The 20,767-nt window shown below is 42.2% G+C and overlaps 1 protein-coding gene and 2 long non-coding RNA genes across 4 annotated transcripts in view; 1 reads left to right on the top strand and 2 right to left on the bottom strand.

The window, feature by feature from the left end:
* LOC310702235 overlaps positions 1 to 20,767 on the top strand; it is a 124,395-nt gene that overhangs the window by 3,173 nt on the left and 100,455 nt on the right. The window lies entirely within an intron of this gene.
* LOC310702271 lies at positions 3,907 to 6,810 on the bottom strand. Its single transcript, XR_014523423.1, has 3 exons — positions 6,563 to 6,810; positions 5,270 to 5,359; positions 3,907 to 4,528 (listed from the first exon to the last, which is right to left on the bottom strand). It is a non-coding gene; the product is annotated as an uncharacterized lncRNA (long non-coding RNA).
* PLXND1 (plexin D1) overlaps positions 8,770 to 20,767 on the bottom strand; it is a 150,500-nt gene continuing 138,502 nt past the window's right edge. The window contains exons 33-36 of the mRNA XM_083491025.1: positions 19,917 to 20,064; positions 15,688 to 15,828; positions 15,161 to 15,235; positions 8,770 to 11,433 (exon numbers count right to left, since the gene is read on the bottom strand). Of these exons, the coding sequence (XP_083347151.1) occupies positions 11,317 to 11,433; positions 15,161 to 15,235; positions 15,688 to 15,828; positions 19,917 to 20,064 (481 nt within the window). The 3' untranslated portion in view covers positions 8,770 to 11,316. The remainder of the gene's footprint in view (positions 11,434 to 15,160; positions 15,236 to 15,687; positions 15,829 to 19,916; positions 20,065 to 20,767) is intronic.

Below are 20,767 nucleotides of genomic sequence, written 5' to 3'. Positions count from 1 at the left end.
TGCTCTGACTCCACCATGTTTAATTTTGCTGTGACTTCACAACCATTCTGTAGGCAGTACAATCACATCTTATGCTGGGGTTCGGTTCCAAGAGTTCCACATATACATGAAAATTACGTGTGCCCAAATCCTTGGAGCTGCCCTCATGCTAGTGAGCAAGAGGGAGCAAGAATCTCCTGTACTGTTAGGAGGGTGTTATATCTATAAGCAGTGGCGTAGCGTGGGGGGTGCAGGGGGGCCGGCCGCACCGGGCGCAACATCGGGGGGTTAGGGTTAGGGTTAGGGGGCGCAAATCCACGGGTTAGGGGGCGCAAATTACTTGCCTTGCCCCGGGTGCTGACAACCCACGCTACGCCACTGTCTATAAAAGGCATTCCTATTAGGGGTGCCAGCTCAGGGAAGCCAAGCCATTTGGGGGGAGGGGGATGCCCCCCCACATCCTGAAGAATTGGGAGAGCAGCTCCTCCTCCTTCCACAGAGGGGGAGAAGGGTCGAAGCAGCTCCCTGCCAGTGGTGGCGCCAGAAGGAGGCGGAGGAAGAGCTGCCAGCCATTGAAGCCATGCTGTTTCTGCATTCAGCTCCTCCCAACCTCCTGACGTTACCTGTGCAACATTGGCCTCCCAATTGCCCTTGCAAGCTGGCGCCTCTGGTTCCTATACAAGAGGCATCACCATAACCTCATAAGCAAGAAATGAGAGTGTTATGTACTGAAGTTCTCACCCTGGGCCAGCAGGGGGATACTGTAGATAGTTTTCACTCAGGTCCACATATGCAAATAAGGGATTGAAAGTGACATTCAGTGATTGGATAGTTACAGAAAGCGCTACAGTTGCATTGTAGTGAAGCTCTATATAAGCAGGCTGGCTGAACCCTTCAGTTCAGTTCTATTCTGGCCTGTGCATAAACAAGAGCTGTTTGAAGAATTGCTGTGTTGTCTGATATGTTCACCCACAACTTAACAGAGAGGGTGCCCAGAGCTACACAATTTCATTATACAGTGGTACCTCAGGTTACATACGCTTCAGGTTACAGATGCTTCAGGTTACAGACTCCGCTAACCCAGAAATAGTACCTCGGGTTAATAACTTTGCTTCAGGATGAGAACAGAAATTGCACTGCGGTGGCATGGTGGCAGCGGGAGGCCCCATTAGCTAAAGTGGTGCTGCAGGTTAAGAACAATTTCAGGTTAAGAACGGACCCCCGGAACGAATTAAGTTCTTAACCCGAGGTACCACTGTAGAAGTGAAGTTGAACTCAAGTTTCTCATCTCTAAGTTTCACCCTGCCAGGTTGGTTGACTGCCCAGAGAGTTGAAAGCCCCCCCTCCGCTTTGGGTAAGCTAAGGTGAAAAGTCCTTGTGGAAAGCTACACGAAAGTCCAAGGTCATTCTGTGGACTTGGCACCCTACCTTGCAAAATGAAGTATTTTATTTTTGTCCTGCATTGTCTTTACTCCTGCTAAAGGCTTCCTTGAAACCTGAGTGTGACCCCAGCTGTGATGCATTCATTTCTTCCTTTGCCCTTGTTAATTAGAACAATGATAAATGCCGTTTGGGTGAAATGGAGCTAAGCTGAAAGTATGTGGCAATCTTCCAGTCCTAAGGAAAGAATGACATGGGACTAATTAACAAAACTCAATCAAGGGTTGTTCTACAAGGGCAGCCGTGTTCACATCTTTTAGCAGTGGAGGACGGTGTCTGCTTACTCCAGTAGTCTGTGCGACATTACAGCTCGAGCTTCTAGATAGTTAATAGGAATGATATACAGTTGAGTAGGTCAAAGCAATGTACTTAACTTGTTGAGAAAGGCAGAATTTCAGCTTTTCTCTCCCTGCCTCTTCTCTGTTTCCAGTCTGTGCGATCGGCAGTTTTGCTGCAGGTGGAAAAATATCCATGACGGGTCCACACATGCACGATCTTTGCAGATCTAATGCCACATACAGAACATCCTTTTTAACAGTGTGATTTTAAATATTCAGCCAACATTAATTCACTGTAGAGAAGCCCAGGGGTACACATGAACTCATACATGAACAAGCCTTAACAGTGCAAATGCCCCATCACTAAGTACTGCAGAGGAAAAAGGGGCTCTCAACAATGTAGAGCACTCTTTTTTTTATTAGAATCAGAGAATTGTAGTGTTGGAAGGGACCACAAGGGTCATTTAAGCCAATCCCCTGAAATGCAGGAATTGTTTTGCGCCATGTGGGGCTTGAACCCATGACTTTGAGGTTACACTATCATGCTCTGCAGACTGAGCGGTCCTTCAGGCTGTGCATGTAGGCACCCACTATGAATGGAGTTAATGGTACAACAAAAATGGGCTTTCCCCCATAAAATGAGAAATAAAGCCATCTGTAGTTTTATTATTATTATTATTATTCAGGAAGTAAAGTAGGCAACATAAGTCTCTGAATTAGGTACATCAGTTGAATCTGGGAGAGGTGGGATTCTGCTTGTGATTTGCTTGTGTGTATGTCCCTGATGCCACTATACATTTTGTATGGTTTATTGATGCGTCTATGTGTACTATTATCTGACAATTGATATGGGAAACGGTATTTAATCTTTCGTTGTAATAATTTTTTAAATGTTTTTTTTGGAAATAATTTATTAAGCAAACAAAACCTAGAGTTTGAAATATATTTTAAATAGGTACTATCTAAAATACCTCCATGTTCATTCCCCCAGCTGCATAACCTGTTTTTAATTAAAATTAGAAGTCTAACAGCCTTCTAAGAAATGCTCAGACTAGGCCTTCAGTGGGTCTCTGAGGAAATGAAATTTCAGGACTATAGAGAGCAGAGCCTGTGACTACATATGCCGATGACGTCACCCAGACTGTAGTATCTGACTCGTTCCTCAGAGGAGCTGGAGGCAACTAAATGTATGGGGAAATGGCTGGAGTTTAAGGGACAGAAAACCGAGTAAGCGGAAGCTGCTGCTCATTTTTGAGCCTACTTGGTAGCGAGGAGGGCAACATACTTCTCCACTATCACTGTGTCTGCTCCATGTTGACCTGTGAAGCTGCTCTGGGTGGTTGGCAGTCCATATATTTTCAGTAATTAATGTGTTTTTAGCACCTCAAAGGCTAATAAATTTATGATGGCAAAAGCTTTGGTGGACTGAAGTCTGCTTCGTCAGACGACATCTCATTTCATGCATCTGAAGTGGACTGTAATCAGTGAAAGCTTTAAACTAACCAATTTATGATGGCATGAGGTGCTTCAAAAACTTTCCTTGTTTTTGCTGCCACAGAGCAGCACAGCTACCTCTCTGAAAGTAACTGAGGCACTGCTCTTCACAAAAACCCTAAGTGTTAGTGCTGTGTTCAGAGGCCCAGGACTCTTAGAAATAAGAACCTGGTCTTAGGATATGCTTATTAGATGGACAGGTTTTAGAGTTTCTTCCTTGCTTACAGACACAGCTTATCTACACTTGTGCTTTGGTCTGCTGAGTGGTGGAGCTACACTTTTTTCTGGGGCGGGGGGGGGGGGGGCTTTGCAACCAGCAGTGAGGTCTGGGTAACCACAGTTGCCTTCTTCAGTGGATTTGTTCCACGACAGATCACATTTTTTTAAATCAGCAACTACATCATAGATTTTGATTAAAATTGCTGTACTGGCTTATCTCACATGTCAAAAACACTGGTGTGAATAAAAAAATCCGCGTGCCTTATAATTTTCGAGTTATAGCTTAGTTGGTAGAGCATGAGACCTTGTGGTCCCTTCCATCTATTCTATGTGGTGCATGAAAAGTAGGAAAATGTGAGATGCGCTTTAAAAAGCAATCTTTTTTAATGCGAGGTGGACTAAAGTCGCTTATGGGGCCCTTCTGGGATTAGGAGCCCTGAAGCTTAAACTTCATTAGTTTCATAGTAGATCTGCCCTTGTCTCTTTCCAGGCACAAGTCCGCATTTAAAAGCTCCTTATTGGAGCTTTTCTTTTTCTTTTTCGCCCTGGAGCTTTCCCAGTGAAAACCCGCTCTTAAAGCTCAATCGGTCAATTTGGAGGAGTCATAAGTGTGGATAAGCCCTTAAATGTACTTAGCCTGGAGTATTGTGTAACCCTGGTTTGGCTCAAGGAATAGATCTGGCATAAGCTTTACAGGTAGGCCCCCATTTAATGCAATGATGAATCGGACTACAAACACTTACAATACGCATGCAACTGGCAGAGTCAGTGTGGAGTTGTGCCTACAGGGCTCAGAGTTTAGGACCGGGAGTTAGGACCAAACTAGGGCATGTCATTACAGGAATAAAATGCTGCATCTTTTTTTCAACATTTGTGATTGAATATGATATGCTATCTGTATCTTTGACACAGTCACAGTTGTGTGGTGGGCAAAGAGAGTGAGTTTAGCCCTGCAATAGTTCTGATGAAGCGCCTGTGGTATGGAAGTTTCCATTGGCACCCTTGTAAATAGCAGTTTCATGGGGGTGGGGGTGGAAGCAGATTGGGAAATGGTCAAGCTCCCTCTCTCTGCCTGCTGGCGTTCTGATCCTAGTGCCACTCCTTGCACCTGCTATTTGCTAAAGAAAAACGAGAGGGGGAAAAGATAAACTCAGCATTCATCAGCAATTGTTAAAAAGAAATACATGTCACATTTAACCGTGTATACACACGTTTTGACCCATAACTCATGAAACCTGGGTTAGAATTGCCACTCAGCCACAAAGCATGCTGAGTAACCTTGGGCGGTTTGTTGTGTCTAACCTACCTCACAGGATTGTTGTGAAAATAACAATCAGTGCCTTGTCTTGAGCACCTTACAGGAAGAGAGGAATAAAAAAAACACCAGGTTACAATAATGAAATCATTAGCTGCGCGTAACTTAAGGCTATTCAATCAGTATCAGGAAAGAGAAGGGTTTTCAACCCATGCTTCCCTAGTCAAAGATCAGTGCTCCTTTGGAGAGATGTTAAAAAGTGGAAAGGGGGGAGATGGAGACCTTCCACCTGCTGGGATTTCTGAAAGGCGATGGCTGTCGGTATCCACATATAACTGCCATCTTTACAGACTGATTGTGGTTTGCCCCAGCTAGGGTTCAAGCGAGAGTTGAGTGAAATTGTTTTCCTTGTCTGCAAGCTGGCTCAGTATCTTGGTTGATGGCGGTTTAATTGGACTGAGGATTGTATTCTCTTTAGGCAATCAGATTGTAATAACAGCAACCGGAGATGATCTATGTGACCTCTTCAGTATTTTAGCCAGCTGTTTGTGCTTTATAGCAGCAAAGTATTGACATATACATAGGTGAAGCTACACAGACCTACTTTGCTGGAGGTCCTTCTCATCCTACTTTTTCGTTGCAATAGTTCAGGAGTGTTGATGGGAGAAATCATAGAATCATAGAGTTGGAATGCCTTCCAAGAGAACGTAACAGATTGGTTACAATATTTTCAGTTAAATGAAATATTTAAGAATGATAAAAAGATAGGATTTGGTGTGAAATTTCAACCTTTCAGAGAGAAATAATAGAAAATGATGTGAAATTAATATTTAAAATGTACAGTCTGCTGCTGGAATGGGAAATGAAAGATGAAGGGGTCAAATCAGTTATGATTAAATGGGAACAAGATGTGGGGCATAATATTCATATGGCAGAATGGGGAAAACTATGGAAGAATGATATAAAATTTACAGCATGTGTGGCAATTAAAGAAAATTATATGAAAATGATGTATAGATGGCATTTAACTCCAGTTAAATTAGAAAAAATGTATAAAACTAAGGAAAGCAAGTGTTGTAAAGTAATAGAGGGAACATTTTTCCACATGTGGTGGGACTTTAAAATTATAAATAAATATTGAGAAATGATGATGTTTAAAACAACCTTTTAATGTTTAAAACAACCTTTTTCAAAAAACCAGAAGCTTTCTTATTAGCTATCATAGGAGTGGACCTATTAAAATCACAAGAGAACTTGTTTATGTATGCAACAACAGCTGCACGGACCTTATTAGCACAACATTGGAAAGAAGAAGGTGTCCCATCTAAAGAAGATTGGCAAGTTAAATAAATTAATATGCTGAATTGATTATGAAATTAAGAGGAAAAGACGACAATGAATTTAGAAGAATGGAAGATGTTTATTGCATATACTGTATACAGAAGCAATGTACACAGCTTACTACATTAGCAGGGTTTTAAGATTACCGTACTTGTAATTTTGTTATGAATGAATAGGGATTTAAATAGGTTAAAAGTTTAACAATAGACATGCAGTATGTTGATACATAATAGAACCAAGGAAGGGATTAGAGCAGGCATCCCCAACCTGCGGCTCTCCAGATGTTTTGGCCTACAACTCCCATGATCCCTAGCTAACAGTACCAGTAGTCAGGGATGATGGGAATTGTAGTCCAAAACATCTGGAGGGCCGAAGGTTGGGGATGCCTGGATTAGAGGGAAGTCAATTTGTTTTGTTTTGTTTTGTTTTTGTATTGTTGTTTTTACGTTTGTTATTTTTGGAAAATCAGTAAAATGTTATCCCCCCCCCAAGGAATGCCCTCCAAGTGTCATCTAGTCTACCCACCTGCGATGTAGGCATCTCAACGAAATCATACTTGGCAGATGGCCATCCAACCTCTGCTTGAAAACTTCCAAGGAAGGAGAGACCACCACCTCTCGTGGGAGTCTGTTCCACTGTCAAACAGCTCTTACTGTCGGAAAGTTCTTTCTGATTTTAGTCATAATCTCCCTTCTTGTCACTTGAATTGGTTCGTGTCCTACCCTCCTGAGCAGGAGAAAACAAGCCTGCAGCATCCTCCATGTGACAGCCCTTGAGATATTTGAAGATGGCAATTGTATCTCCTCTGCTTGCAGGGGGAGAAGATCAATATGATGGCTGTTGACTCTACTTCACATGCTCAAGAGTTCCAAGAGGCTGAAAGCCTGAGCAGAGACTACCATGTGAATTATTCCTACCCTTCATCTCTCCAAGGTGCATACAGAAGCCTGTTGTCGCAAAATGGACCCTTGAACACCACAGCAGGACCAAGATCAGCTGGTGCATTCCTCCTCCACACCATCATTTCTACACAGCTGGACACCCAAACAAGATTATCATTTCTGGTGTAAAATAAACGGGTGGAAGCTTATCTGTCTAACATGTCTGCTAAGGAAGCTGATGTGTCTGTTAAGGTTGGCCAGATGCAGAGGAGAGGACTCCAAACCTTTAATACTTGTGCAAAGGAATGAATTTCAGCAGGTTTAGCTTTTCCCACATGAACCACTTCACTGGACAATATCCTCTTCTATCCCACGTTTGAAGGCATAATGATGACCATAAAGTTGTCATCAGAATGCACTGAGTCTCTATGGACCATTGTGTATCTGCACCTCTCAGTTAACAATCCCCAATATCTCAAGAAGTGGTGATGAATGATGTTCCATAAATCCAGTGATTGAAGTGAGAGTAGCAATTCCCACATTAAAAAAGAGAGCAGTTCTCACTTTATTCTGAGCAAGGCTGGCCCTACCATTAGGTACAAGGAAGTGGCTTTCTTGGGCATTTTTATATCACGGAAGTGCAGCAAATTTGTTGTTGTTGTTGTGGCTGCTGCTGCTGTTGTTTTTCCTGCCAGGGACAGTGAGTGACGCTTGTAGAAAGGATTATTTAATGGGCACCAAAATCTCTTAGGTAGCTTTGTGTACCATACAGTTTGACTTGAAAGAGCCACTTTGGACCAGTCCGGTAGCTAATTTTAGATCCAAAACCCTGTGGCCTTTTGTCCATCAAAAGCATATTGTACCACTTAAAGAGTTTTTCTGACAGATGCCACCACTAACTTTGGGATTTCTAGTGTCATTTTTCTCCTCCAATTCAGCCTTGGTGAATAAGCTGTAGGTAAATCGCCCATGGTTAATTCTCACGCCTATCAATTATACAACCCATAATTCATTGGGTGCAGTGGTTGGTGCACTATTAAATCAAGTTGCCAGACAAGGAAATGGCCCGTTAAATTCTTTACCTGCACAGGATAGCAAGAAGAGGCCCTGGCAGATATCTGAGTGGGGGCAGGCAACCTGCAACAGGCTGTTGCCAAGAAGTGAAACGTTGAGCCTGAAGCACTAGGAAGGCTAGTCAAGGCTCAGGGTTCACAAAGGGCAGAAGAATGAATAGGGAGTGGATTACAAGGGACAGGAGGAGAGGCAAGGGAGCTGTGGAGGCTAAAGGAGTGTGGGTGTGAGAGCCTACAGGGTATAAAACCCTCAAGTTCAAACCTGAGAGCTCTCTAATTTTAAGAGTGGCACCGAAGAAGGCAATCTACCAAGCACATTCCCCTTTCCATGGCTAGAAGAAACACACACCTTGATTTAATTATCAAGGGATTCTCCCAGTGCCTGGTTGTGGCAGACAGTGAAGCCCAAGAGGCAATCTGAACTGATCAGTGAATCTGCTATGTAGTGATGTAGAGATATCAAACCAAGGACTGTCTGCTGGACTGAGGGAAGCAGGCAAGAGGAGGGCAAGAGACCGGCCTAATCCTGCTTTGGTCCAATTACCCAGACCAATAGCCCACAGTTTAAGAGATTTCCAATTCAGTCTTGTACTATCAGAACCCAAAGCCCTCTTCCTCAAGACTGGAGCAGGTAGCCGGGTTGGTTCTTCTTAAGAGTCCAGTTTAGAAACCGACATATTCCCACATACTTTTTAGTGGCTTTCATTGTGGGGGTGAGTGAAGTTTCATACTGAAGCTGGACACATGCCGCTCCAGTTGACTTTTGTTCCTTTCCCAAAGTTTTATGAATGGAAACACTCCGACACTAATTTTGATCACCTTGTTTTATTACAAAGATATTTCCCACCAAAGATTCTGCCACTTCCATTAAACAGCAGGTAGGGGAAAAACACACCCACAAAGAACATGACAGAATTAAAAATATATTACAATGGAGTTGGGTTCTGGGCAACAATACCAACCCTCAGATTCTAGTTTGTAGACAATTCATTTCAATGGTTGTAGCAAATATTTGGACAAAGAATTAAATAATAAAGCATATGCCATGATACACGTATGCTGCCAAGCACATTACTTGGAGCATACATACATACACACACACACGCACACACACACAAACACTCAGGATATAGTAATATGTGAGGGGGATACGGAGATCGGTCCCTCTGGCCTGGTGGCCTGTCCAGACAGTGGCTTTCTGCAAACCCAATTAAGTGCTGAAACTGTGCTGATGCTTTCCAAAATTACAGCTGTCTGCACTGACTGGGCTAGAAAAAATCTCTAATCCTGTCTCTGTTTTCCTTCAGCTCTCTCCTCCTCCCCACAACTGGTGGTCCAGCAGACTCTCTTTTCACATTCCTGAGTCAGCCTTCTCTGTATGTGTGTAGCTGGCAGCTCTTCACAGTTCAAAAAAGAAAGGAAAAGGAAAGAATTTGGAAGGAAAAAAAATCTCTTTCTAGGTTAAATGTAGCCCAGCTACATCCTTAAAGTTTCTCTTCTGCAGCCACTTTCTCAGCAAACAGATGTAGATTTCCTCAGTAAGCGTAAACTTCTGCAATTCTGTCTTTTTTCATGTCTTATATTCCTCTTTATTTTTGCACTGGATAAAATCTGTACTTTTAATATACCAATATATAAAATCCATCATGACATGTCGGTTCCCCACATAATATACTACACTATACATTTCTGATATACTTGACAAAGGATAACCACCCATAACAATATTGCAATGGGGGAAAATAAACTGCTCAGTTCCTACCCAAGTGATCAAATCTTAGCCTCATAAACTGTGGCAACTCCCCTTTAGACCTTGCCGTGGATGAGGTAGTGTATTTTTTTTTTAAAGCATTATTTGGCAGTTTGTGACCTTGGCATTGTCAGCAGCATCAGCTGGCTTCAGTGCTCACGGTAAATCTGGATTTTGTTGTATGCAACAGCCATTGCCTTCAGGCAGCTACCTATTATACTAAAGAGGAATTCAGAGAGAGAGAGAGAGAGAAAGAAAGAGAAAGAGACAAGAGACAAGAGAGCTAGGACTACTGTGTATCTTCCTCACAGTTGAGAAAAAATAATGCTTCCTAGTGTAGTCAGTGTAAAGGCATACGGGAAACAGTTAAGGGGCTTTATGTTTAAAACCAAATGATACTTTAATGATGCTGGCAAATATAGGATACTGCATTAAAGGATGTTACCTATGCAAGAAGTTGGAGCAGGAACAGACACTTTTTTGTCCTTTTTGCTTTTGTGAAGCTACCAGTGGTCTTGCATTAAGCCAATTGTGGATTTATGGTGAGCCAAGAGTTCCGCTTTGTACATTCCCTCTAAAATTGTAGGGGGCAGAACAAAGAGAAGGAAGTGCATCCCTTTGACCCCCAAAGTGTGTGTGTGTGTGTGTGTGTGTGTGTGTATATATATATATATATATGTATTTTTCTCCTTCTAGGGAAAAATTATTCCTGGAGACAGATGGGCATTTAGAGGGGGATTTGTCGACTGCAGTTCAGTGTGCATAAACATCTGGGAAGCTTTGGGAAGCGGGAACAGCTGCACTGATTTGTTCTTTTTCAACATTGTCTGCTACACAATAATGATCCCTCCAGCAAGGTAACAGCCACTTCCGTTTGGGGGATAAAGTGCTTTCACATGTCTCATGACTACTTAGGAAGCAACTGCATTGTCTAGCCTGTGAGTTCCCCACCTCTTTTCAGCCTCGGATGAAGATGTGGTTATGTTTCCATGTACAGTACAAAAATAAAAGGCACAAAATACATCTAATGCAGCAGGCTGTGTACAGTAAATGGGTTCCCTGATATTTAAAGTACACAGAAGGGAGAGGGGGCACTGTTTTGCAGGGGGTGGGGAGTCCCCCTGTTGCTCCAAGGGCCTTTTGAAACCTTCATTCAGTGTTTCCCGAGACGGCTCTCTGCCTTTCTCCAAACCACCTCAGCATTGTTTCCATACCCTGAGCTCTGGTTTACAAGAGTCTCTCTCGGAAAATGAATAAAAGGAAAGACGGCCACTTTGAATACGAGTAGGAGCTCTTCAGAAGGAACTACTACATTTGGCGGCGCAAGTATTGTGCCTCTGTCTGAAAGATCAAATAAATTATGGGTGCTGTGCAGTGCAGATCACATAAGGGATTTCAAGCTGTTTGGTGGCCAAACCCTCCCGTCGCCTGATGGTTCAAGGAGGCTGGCCAGACAGACGCACCATCAAGTTGGTTTCTTTATCATCACATACATACAACAGGCTGCATACTGACACACACAGATACTTTGAAAAGGTGTTCCCTAAAGGACAGTGCACTGTAGAGAAGGCCACTTCTAGACGTGGAGCAAAGTCCAGATTGCCACCTATGCCTCGCTGCAGCATTCGTAAATGTTGTCTTCCATGAGTGCAATCACTTGCTCAAATTTGTGCTGCAGCTGTGTGCGCCTCGTCGTGGGGTTGGAGTCCAGCGCATTCACTATCTGTGAGAAGAGGGATTGAAAGAAAGAAAAACAACAACACCAAGATTTGAGATTGCAGGGTTTGAGATCCTTGCATTCCGCCAGTGCATATCTACTCGGGAGTAAGCGCCGCTGAGTTTAATGGGGCTTATCCTCCGGAAAGTGTTGCAGGACTTCCAACAAATAATGGTTTCCCTTCCAAATAAGAACACATCTGTTTAAGTCCATCTATTCCCTCCTCTCCCACGGCAACATTTCCCATAATTTCGATTCTCCACCATTCACCCTCATTTTACCCTCTTCCACATCATTTACCACCCTAATTCCTAAATACTCTGCTCTTTATGGAAGGGTGTTGTGTAACAGAGCTATCGTTCTCGGTTTAAGCTCAGCCTCTCATCTTGCTATTTTGTGAACAGCATACTGCCACTAGATTGCAAACCAGGCTTTGTAACCCTGGTTTGAATGCCTGTATTAGAGCATAAACCACAGTTCCCTAGAAGTAATGGAAGACTGTGATTCTACAAATCCTGGATGTATTGCATTGCCAATGATAGTCACACTTGGAGGAGACCCACTAAAATAAATTGCTTTCACTGGGTCTACTCTGAGAATGACTAATGGATTTTACCCAAAGCATTTGAATTTCATCCTCGTACTGTAGTTCTCATAGCTTTCACCCATATTGCGATATACAGATTCTTGCCAATGATAAGTGAATACATTTAGGAACTGAATCATAGGTGTGTGAGTTATGTGACTTAATAAAACAGCCCCCCTGTCCGCCAAACATTTTATGCTTATTACTATTTTTGTAGAAAAGCTACACCATGTTTTACTTGTTTAATACAATTGTTTTGCATTATTAATTTGCATGACCTCTCTTAGGCAAGGGAGGAATTCAACGTCTCACTAATGCAAGTCTTCTGTCAGGGCAAGCATTTCAGCTTGCGAGACTAAACAACCCCTTCTCTCTCCCTGCCCCCCCGCCTGCTGTTCTGGGGGTTCTCCTGACTCCTGCAAGCCAATTTTGGGGTGCATGGGAGGGAGGAGGGAAGAACAGTGCCATTGCACAAGTGGAAGTCCTTGTGCAGGGTTTCTACTGGTAGACTCCTTACCTGAATAACACCCAATATGTTTGAAATACTGATGTTTTAAATCACTGCATATTAAATTGCTTTGGCCCTGATTGACTTGTAAGATAGGCTTGTTGTTTTTAATATCCACGTAATGTAGTCTCTTCTTGAGGTATCATTCCCTCAAAACCCACTAAACTTTGTGAATACGTAACTGCTAAACATGTCCCTAATATGACTTTCTTTAATATACAGTGGTGCCTCGCAAGACGAAATTAATTCGTTCCGCGAGTTTTTTCGTCTTGCGGTTCTTTTCGTCTTGCGAAGCACGGTTTCGGAAAAGTTTTGGAAAAGCTTCAAAAATCACCAAAGTCTTCAAAAACCTCAAAAAAGGCTACCACACCGCGTTCTATGAGTTGCTCCTCGAAGTCAAGTCACAACTGTATTAACGGTTTTAAGAAAAAGGAAACAAACTTGCAAGACGTTTCCGTCTTGCGAAGCAAGCCCATAGGGAAAATCGTCTTGCGAAGCAACTCAAAAAACCCAAAACCCTTTCGTTTTGCCAGTTTTCTGTCTTGCGAGGCATTCGTCTTGCCAGGTACCACTGTACTGGACTTGGGACTTTGGGTTTGCTGTTTCTCTGAGTTGGTGTGTTAATGGCCATTTAACATTGTGACAAGCAAGGTTATCTCCTGAGCAGTTAGAGTAACACCAGGATCTGTTTGTTTCTAAACATAATTAGAATTACTTGTTCCAAGGTGCAATATGTTTCACATCCACAATGAATCTCATCTGTCATCATTGTGCTTGACATTCTGTTTGTACGGATTGCTTCTCATTTTTTGGATTATACAATATCCTGAATGAATTTGTTTTATCTTTAAATGTTGCCTCTGATGTCTTCATATAATTTATGACAAAGTTCAGGAAATTGTGCCAGTATATCATATCATATATCATATCATATCATATCATATCATAAAAAGGGGCAGGGACCTAGCAAACCACTTCCCAAACACTAATCCCAAACACTGGCTCTCTACCCATTTGGCTTCTTAATGTGGGAAGATGGCAAAATTGTCACCCTGCACACTGCCCAACCTTGTCATTGTTCAAATAACATAGCAACAGCAGGTGTGCTTAGATACAAATGCTATAAAATTATAACTCTCTGGTACACAGCTGAACAGTTGCGTGCTTCCAACTGAATAAAAACAACATCTCCCGATTTTGGATAAAGTTTTGATCACATATCTCAACCTTTGCTATGAAATTCTGATGTGCAGGAATTGCAACTGGGTGGAAATTTCAGTTGGTGGTAGTAAGGTTTTAATTTAAGAAGTGCTCTAATTACACTAGGTTTATTTTTTTGTGTGTGGGAGCTCCATTGTCCTTTAAAAACCCATTTGTGGATGTTTAAGACAGAAAAAGCTGGCATTTGAAGCAAACTGCTTGACAATGGTTGGTTGGTGTTTTTTAACCAGCAGTAACACAGGTCTGCTAGAAAAAGAAGCAAGAAGAAGAAGAAGAAGAAGAAGAAGAAGAAGAAGAAGAAGAAGAAGAAGAAGCTGTGCAATATAAATTCAGCACCTTCACCTAATGCTTAGGACCCTAAGGGCACAGCACAGAATCACAAAAGCTGGAAGCCTGAGCAAGGTCTGCTTCCTGCGGCCTTCTTTGTTTTAGAGCTGCGATCCACTAGGCGAATTATTAAAAGTCATTAACTCCTTTTAGAGTTGATTAATGCATGCTGAGATATGGCCTTACTGTATCTGGACTAAGTTTGTGAATCAGTCATATCAGTCTAGATGCAGGCTTCACTCTGCATCTAGATCAGGGATGGGGAACCTCTGGCCTGTGGCTCCCCCACAAGGCCAGCTTTCCCAGTACTGAGGTGGGTGTGGCTTGGCAGAAATGGCCTTGTGGGCCAAATGGGGGAGCCACAGGCCACACCACATGTTGTGATTCCTGCATTGCAGGGGATACATTCCAACTCTACAATTCTATGATCCACCCTGGCATTGACTGGAAGCTGTGGGTAGAGAAATGCTGCCTTGTATTATCTCTGCCATGCTTAGGAGCTCAGATTGGGAGATAAAATCCCTCTGCTTGCTCTTTACAGATCTTTCTAGATACTCCCATCCCATGGCCTGGAAATGGCTGCAAATGCTGAACACTTGTGTATGCATGGATGATTGTGTGCCTGTGTGTGAAAGTGTGTGGCATGTGTGTGAGAGACACAGAAAGGGAGAGTGCGCAGCGGGCCTGCATACCTGGTGCATGTGTTTGTGACAATGGGGAGAGGGGAAATAAAAGTATGTGTTTTTTTTTTCTTTTGAGAGGTTGCATTTACCCCTGTCCCACCACTGCAATGTGTGCCGTAGAAGGTTGGCCAAATCTGAATTCAGCACTTAGGCTCAAATTGGTTCTCCATCTCTGGTCTGCATCAATAACACAATAAGAAAAATCTTTCTGATAGCTGGTTGTTAGTGACTTGATAATACCATGCACTGAAGAACAAGGATCTGGACTTTCAGTAATGCTTCAGTGCAGAGGGCACGTGTTGAAATTTCATACAACTGTTTCAACCATCCATGCATTCAACCTGGGTCAATAGCACAAGGTCATGTGAACTGGCAACTAAAAGGGAAACAGCGAAGAAAGATGCTTACCTGACTGCGGTATCTCTTGGCATATTTGTAAATTTCAGTCATGGCAACATTGGTGTTAAACTCATTCCGATATTTCTTCATAAAGGATAAAACAAACAGGGGAAGACTATTAATCAACATACACAAAATGATATCCATCCTGTTTGACGGAAATCAATTACACTAAAATGGTACTTGGATTTCATTGCGCTGTAAGCTAACATCAGCATATTTGAACTCTGGTTCTCTTCTAAGTTAGTTAATTAATATGTGACATACATAACTTCAGAGTTGCTGGAGAAAAAAATGAAACCAAGGTCAATCCCTTGATTTATACTTGCTTTGGCTCATGCATGGATTGGTTTGATCCTCCATGTTACTCTAAATAATATCACTTAGCATCTTTTGGCTACAGAACTTAAAAATATCTTTATATAGATTTGAAGTCAATGTTCTATATATTGGACATGACTAAAAACATTTGCTCCCACAATATGGGATGCTGATGTCATAAGCTATTGCTCTGAGTGGCAGAGCTGATTTCTTACCCTGGATTCCTCTGCCAAGTGTGCATTCATTTCCTGTTCACTGAGAGGTGGCATGTCATGGATCTGTTTGTAATACCTCTGCACTATTTTTCTATACTCCGGAATCTCCTTGGCGTACAGCAGTTTATTTGTAGGCGAGTCCTAGAGAGAGAAGAACAAGAAGAATCCATTATTTCACTGACTTAATGATTAGTTCCCTTGCTATCTGATCCTTAGTGGGCATAATATTGGCATCAGTTTATATGCACCTTGCTCTTTAAAACAGAGACATGCAACAGCACATTCAAGGCATGGGGTTGTATCCAACAAAGTCCTCCTGTTAGCTCAAGGATTTTCACCTGCACAATGAGACTTCCTCTCCTTGCATGCCTCCCTCTCTGCCTTCCCTAAGTCTGTTCTGGAGGTTCCTCCAGAGTAGAATGTGTGTGTGTGTGATTGAGGAGACACGGGGGAAGTCCCAGTGTGCTAGTGGGATGGCTTCACTGGATAAAACCCATTGAAACCACTGTATTGGTAAATACAATATAACTGTGCATGTATATTGCAGTATGTGATACATATAATTAACCAGGATCATTTGCTGACGTGTGTACCTGCAACAGCAAATGCCAAAGCTGTCCGGCTTCTAGATGACCCACCAGAAGTTTCATGTGGAAGGGCTAAAGAGCTTATATTACCAACATATTGCCAACATTACACAGAAACTGGGTTTGCCTCTCACTATTTGCCAATACACTGCCTTAGTCAGAGCTGTAAAAATGCAAGTGAAGCTGCCCACATTAAAAACTGACCAGCCGCATCAGTCTCCAACTCTGTTTCTTAGCTCAATCCACCAGTGTTCCTACTTACTGTGGATTAAAAAAAGAAAGAAAATAACTTTAAGACCCCATGAAATGAGGGGTCAGGGTCCTTTAGATAAGTCTAGTGAGGTACTTGACTGAAGTTAGCAGCTTTTAAATCATTGGGGTGGGGAGAACTGGGTCCAGTAAAATAATGACGTATTATAAACACATGTCACTGTATTTTGATGCATGGGGTTTATTTCCCCCACTTTACTCCACAATGCCGCCTTTTATGCTGTTGTATTCTTTGAAACCATTTCCATCTGCTGTCTGACCCCAGCCGACCCGTTTTCTGTCCTGACTTAGAGTTTGACAAGGAAAAACTGTAGATGTTTCATAACAGATGCAAAAATGTTCAGAAACCCAAACATACACAACCGACACATCTCATTACAATGTCACCTCGTGTTAATCTCTCTGGGCGAAGCGGTTCCCAGTGTGCAGAGGGGAATGCTCAGCTGCAGTGGTTCGCATGGGCCCTCTCTGCACCGCAGCTCTGCTGCGCATTCACTGCAGACGGGCCAGCATTGAGACGTATGTGATTTACAACATACCCTAATAAAATTTATTTATGCTAGAAAGTTTCAAATGTCAACACCAAACTCAGCAGAGTCATAAAGAGGACAATATAACACACACACACACCCTTTCTGCTTTAGAGATTGATCTTGCTCCTGAAGCTTGCTCCTAAAAATATATATTTATATGAGCCACTTCTAGCAGGATAAAGTCTGTGCCAAGTAGTATATGGCCTTATGAGTTCCCATGATACAGTTTTGTGTCCTGACTGCACAGCTTGCAACTCTCTCCTGGAACAGGACAAGTGAGCTAGATCAGAATATCTATATCATTACTGCATTACCATGCTTTAGCCTCAAACTTTCACACTATAACCTTTTTTGTAGACATCCGCAACTAAACATGGCACATACACAAAGAGGGGTTTCCTGCTGCATGGTTCCTATTGTTGACAGTTTCCTTCATAACCATGTAAGAATCTCTCATGAATAAATGGTGGTCTAAATCCATTCCACCACCACCAGAACGATCATTTATTATTACAGTCATAAGGCCTGAGAAGAATATATAGGAAGAATCTCTAAAAGAGCCTAGAGACTTTTGAGTCTAATCCAGCCTGGATTCTGCGAGCTATCAATCTGCTTAACTGGACACTAAGCTCCTTTTAAAACACGAGCCAATTGGTCAGGCAGTCTCTCTAGGAAAATGGGGACACTCTCTCGACTACTCAAGGACAAAACCGTGTAAGTAACAAAAAAGAGATGATGATGTATTAAAAAATGTGAGGATCAAAGCCCACTGCTGAGCATATAGAGGAAGTACATATACAAAATGGTCCCATTTGGTTCTATTCTGGCTAAAATGTGGAACAATGCCAAACAGGCCTTTGTTATAATTAATGGTTGTAAAACTCAGAGATGCATCCCATAAATCAGCTTCAGGCTTCCTGTGGTTAGGAAGCTTCCTGGACTTCATTAGAATACGGTACTTAACATCTACCTACTTAGACAAGAAACAAGGAGAGAGTGGAGTACATATGTTTTCCCCACCCCTTATTTCCAAGAGATTTAGCATTGGTATGGTATATACTGATTCCCAAATTACTGCTTCTGCCTTATCTTTCCCCCCATAAGATTTTTATTTTTATTTTTAAAAATTATAATACAATTAGGGAAACTAAGCTAAATAAAAACAAAAAGAAAATACAGAGTCCTGTCTCAAAGGTAGCTCTTAGCCCTTGTCACACACAGAGTGGGGAACCCTCCCAGCTCTCACCTGGGAGCTTCCCATTCTTCTCCCAGTCTCTCACCTTGGGGGAAAGGTGACTTAGCATGCCACTGACTTATCTTTGTGAAAGAATTTAGGCCGGTAGGAGGCAAACAGGAGATTTCCAAAAGGGTGCCACGACTGTTAAAGTGTCTCTAGCACAAAGTATCAATCATCCTAACAAAGAGAGGTTCATTTTTGTCACAACCTCTGCAAGGAATCTGGCACAAAAAAGACCGTTTGTCACATCAAACTGTAATGCTTTTTATTTCAACGGAGTGGAAATAATTTTAAGCCAACACTTCAACCTGAAACCCCACTTTTAGTTGTTCAAACTACAAAATGCTGAGATGACCTTGGAATACCAGAAATATCACACTTGAACAAGGTCTGCCACTTCCAATGCACAAACTGGCATACAATGCTGGGATTTCTGGGTACCATAATCTAAGAGTTGCCATGGAAAAGTCCCCGTTACCTCCATGTGTTAAAACGTAGCAAGATAAGACATCTTCAGATGACTGTACTGTGCTGGTAGGTTCAGGTGATCTTTCAGATATTCTGGACCCATACTGAACAAGGCAGCACCCTCAGCTTGGGCCAGGAAGCAAACAGGATATCATTGCTCTATGGTCAAAAGACTGGGTTCCTGTCAGCCACACTTTTGCATTTTGCACCAATGGAAGCTCCCGGGCACTATTCAAGGGCAATATAGTAGCTTAATCTTGAAGAGACATATGCATGTGTAACTGTGGCAAGAACACCCTTCTACAATATACGCTTATCACATTTATAAATTTTAAATTTATTGTTGTACATTGTTTTAAATGTTTGTTTTCCTTCTGGGATTGTACCCCCAAGTGTGTTTTATAAGCTGGTCTCCGACTGCAATAAATTATCTATATATCTATATAGTCTCACTGACTGACAGATAGACAGAATAGTCTATATAGTTAGCAAACTAAAGATGAGCAAAAGGACACAACCACCTGTTTATCCAGGAACACTCCCAAACTGTGTAGCTGCCAAACCTGCTCTCTTATCCCAGGCCGAGCAAGAAGCCTGAAAAGGGGTTGATCCATGTTTACTCTCCTAAGCTACAGTCTATTTTTGAGTTGCCCCATTGGCAGGAACCTATGGCAGGCTTGTGCCCCTACACGTACTTGCTGAAACAGTGTCAAATTCCAGGCTGCCAATGGCCACGCAGCTCCACTGCTTTTTACCCCACAGCAGATCTCAGGTCTTTCGGTGACAAAGCTGACCTGTCTGCTGCAGGAGCTGATCACTCAAAAAGTGTTTAAAATGTCTGGATGGCAATTCATTTGAGCGGTATGAGCCGGACAATTTATCATGAGTGATTTGTGCCATTAGCACTGCTGTACTGATAACACATCTGACACAGCTACATTTAATAACAATGAAATGAAAGAAAGCTTAAAGGGCCATCATATAATTCTCATTTTGTCGGCTGCCCACAATGGCCAGATTCGTCCCTCTAGTATTCGTGGCTAAGCCGACACTAGCTGCATTGCAAACAAACAGAAAGGAAATATTTGTGAGGGAAAGCAAAGGAAAAAGTTGTCCTTATTGGCAGTAATGTACCTTGCCCAATTGCAGGTCAGAGATGGAACAGGCATCGATAAAGGCCTGGGCTATTACAGAAAGGCAGGCATCTATGTGATCCGTTTTGTCAATGTCAAAAACAAACTGGGGGTTCTTCAGAATGTTGACCCAAAACCTCAGAGGTAGGCTGCAAAATAAATGTAAATGGTTATCTTTCTCTCATCTCTCCATTACAGTGTGATGGAAACATCTTAGGTCTATAGGAGTATCAAAATATAAACTGCTGAATCCGAATAGTGCAGTAGGGTTCTGGATTGATGTATGATATCATCTGACTGTCATGCTTTCTTCCTGGATTCTAATTTTTCTGTGTTTATGAAAACACAGGTTATTTATCTGTTGACAGCTATTTCCATTACAGTACTGCTCAGAAAATGACGTGGAACGAAACTGCTGTGGCATGGAGAGAAGGAGCACAAGATTCAGTGAATACTCCTCCCTTCACATATATAGGGTGCTATGGGTCATTAATCTCTTGGCTTTTCACCCCAAACTGCTGACACGGTTGTCAAAAAACATGGGTGTATCTGCCCCTGAAGAGCTTTGCTATGAGTACCTACTTATTTAGGAGAGATACTGTATAACTAATTGAGGAGTGGGAGAGAACCCTATTGATCACTGCCAAATGGGTTATGTTACCTATAAACCAACAGAGTCTGTTCTTCAGCTTTGACAAGTCTGTTTACAGTTGTCCTCAAATACAGTGAATCTGTAGAGCTCTCTGCATTTGCACAAATATTTGTGGTTGCCTATATTTATATGAAAACTTGCTGACACTCAATTTTGATTTATTTTTGAGCTGGAATGGTTGTTTCCCCTGCGACAACTTG

The sequence above is a fragment of the Podarcis liolepis genome, assembly GCF_965112155.1.
Source record: "Podarcis liolepis genome assembly, chromosome: 2".
Taxonomy (NCBI): domain Eukaryota; kingdom Metazoa; phylum Chordata; class Lepidosauria; order Squamata; family Lacertidae; genus Podarcis; species Podarcis liolepis.
Note: the sequence above shows the minus strand (reverse complement) of the source record. Positions and strands in the feature narration are given on the sequence as shown.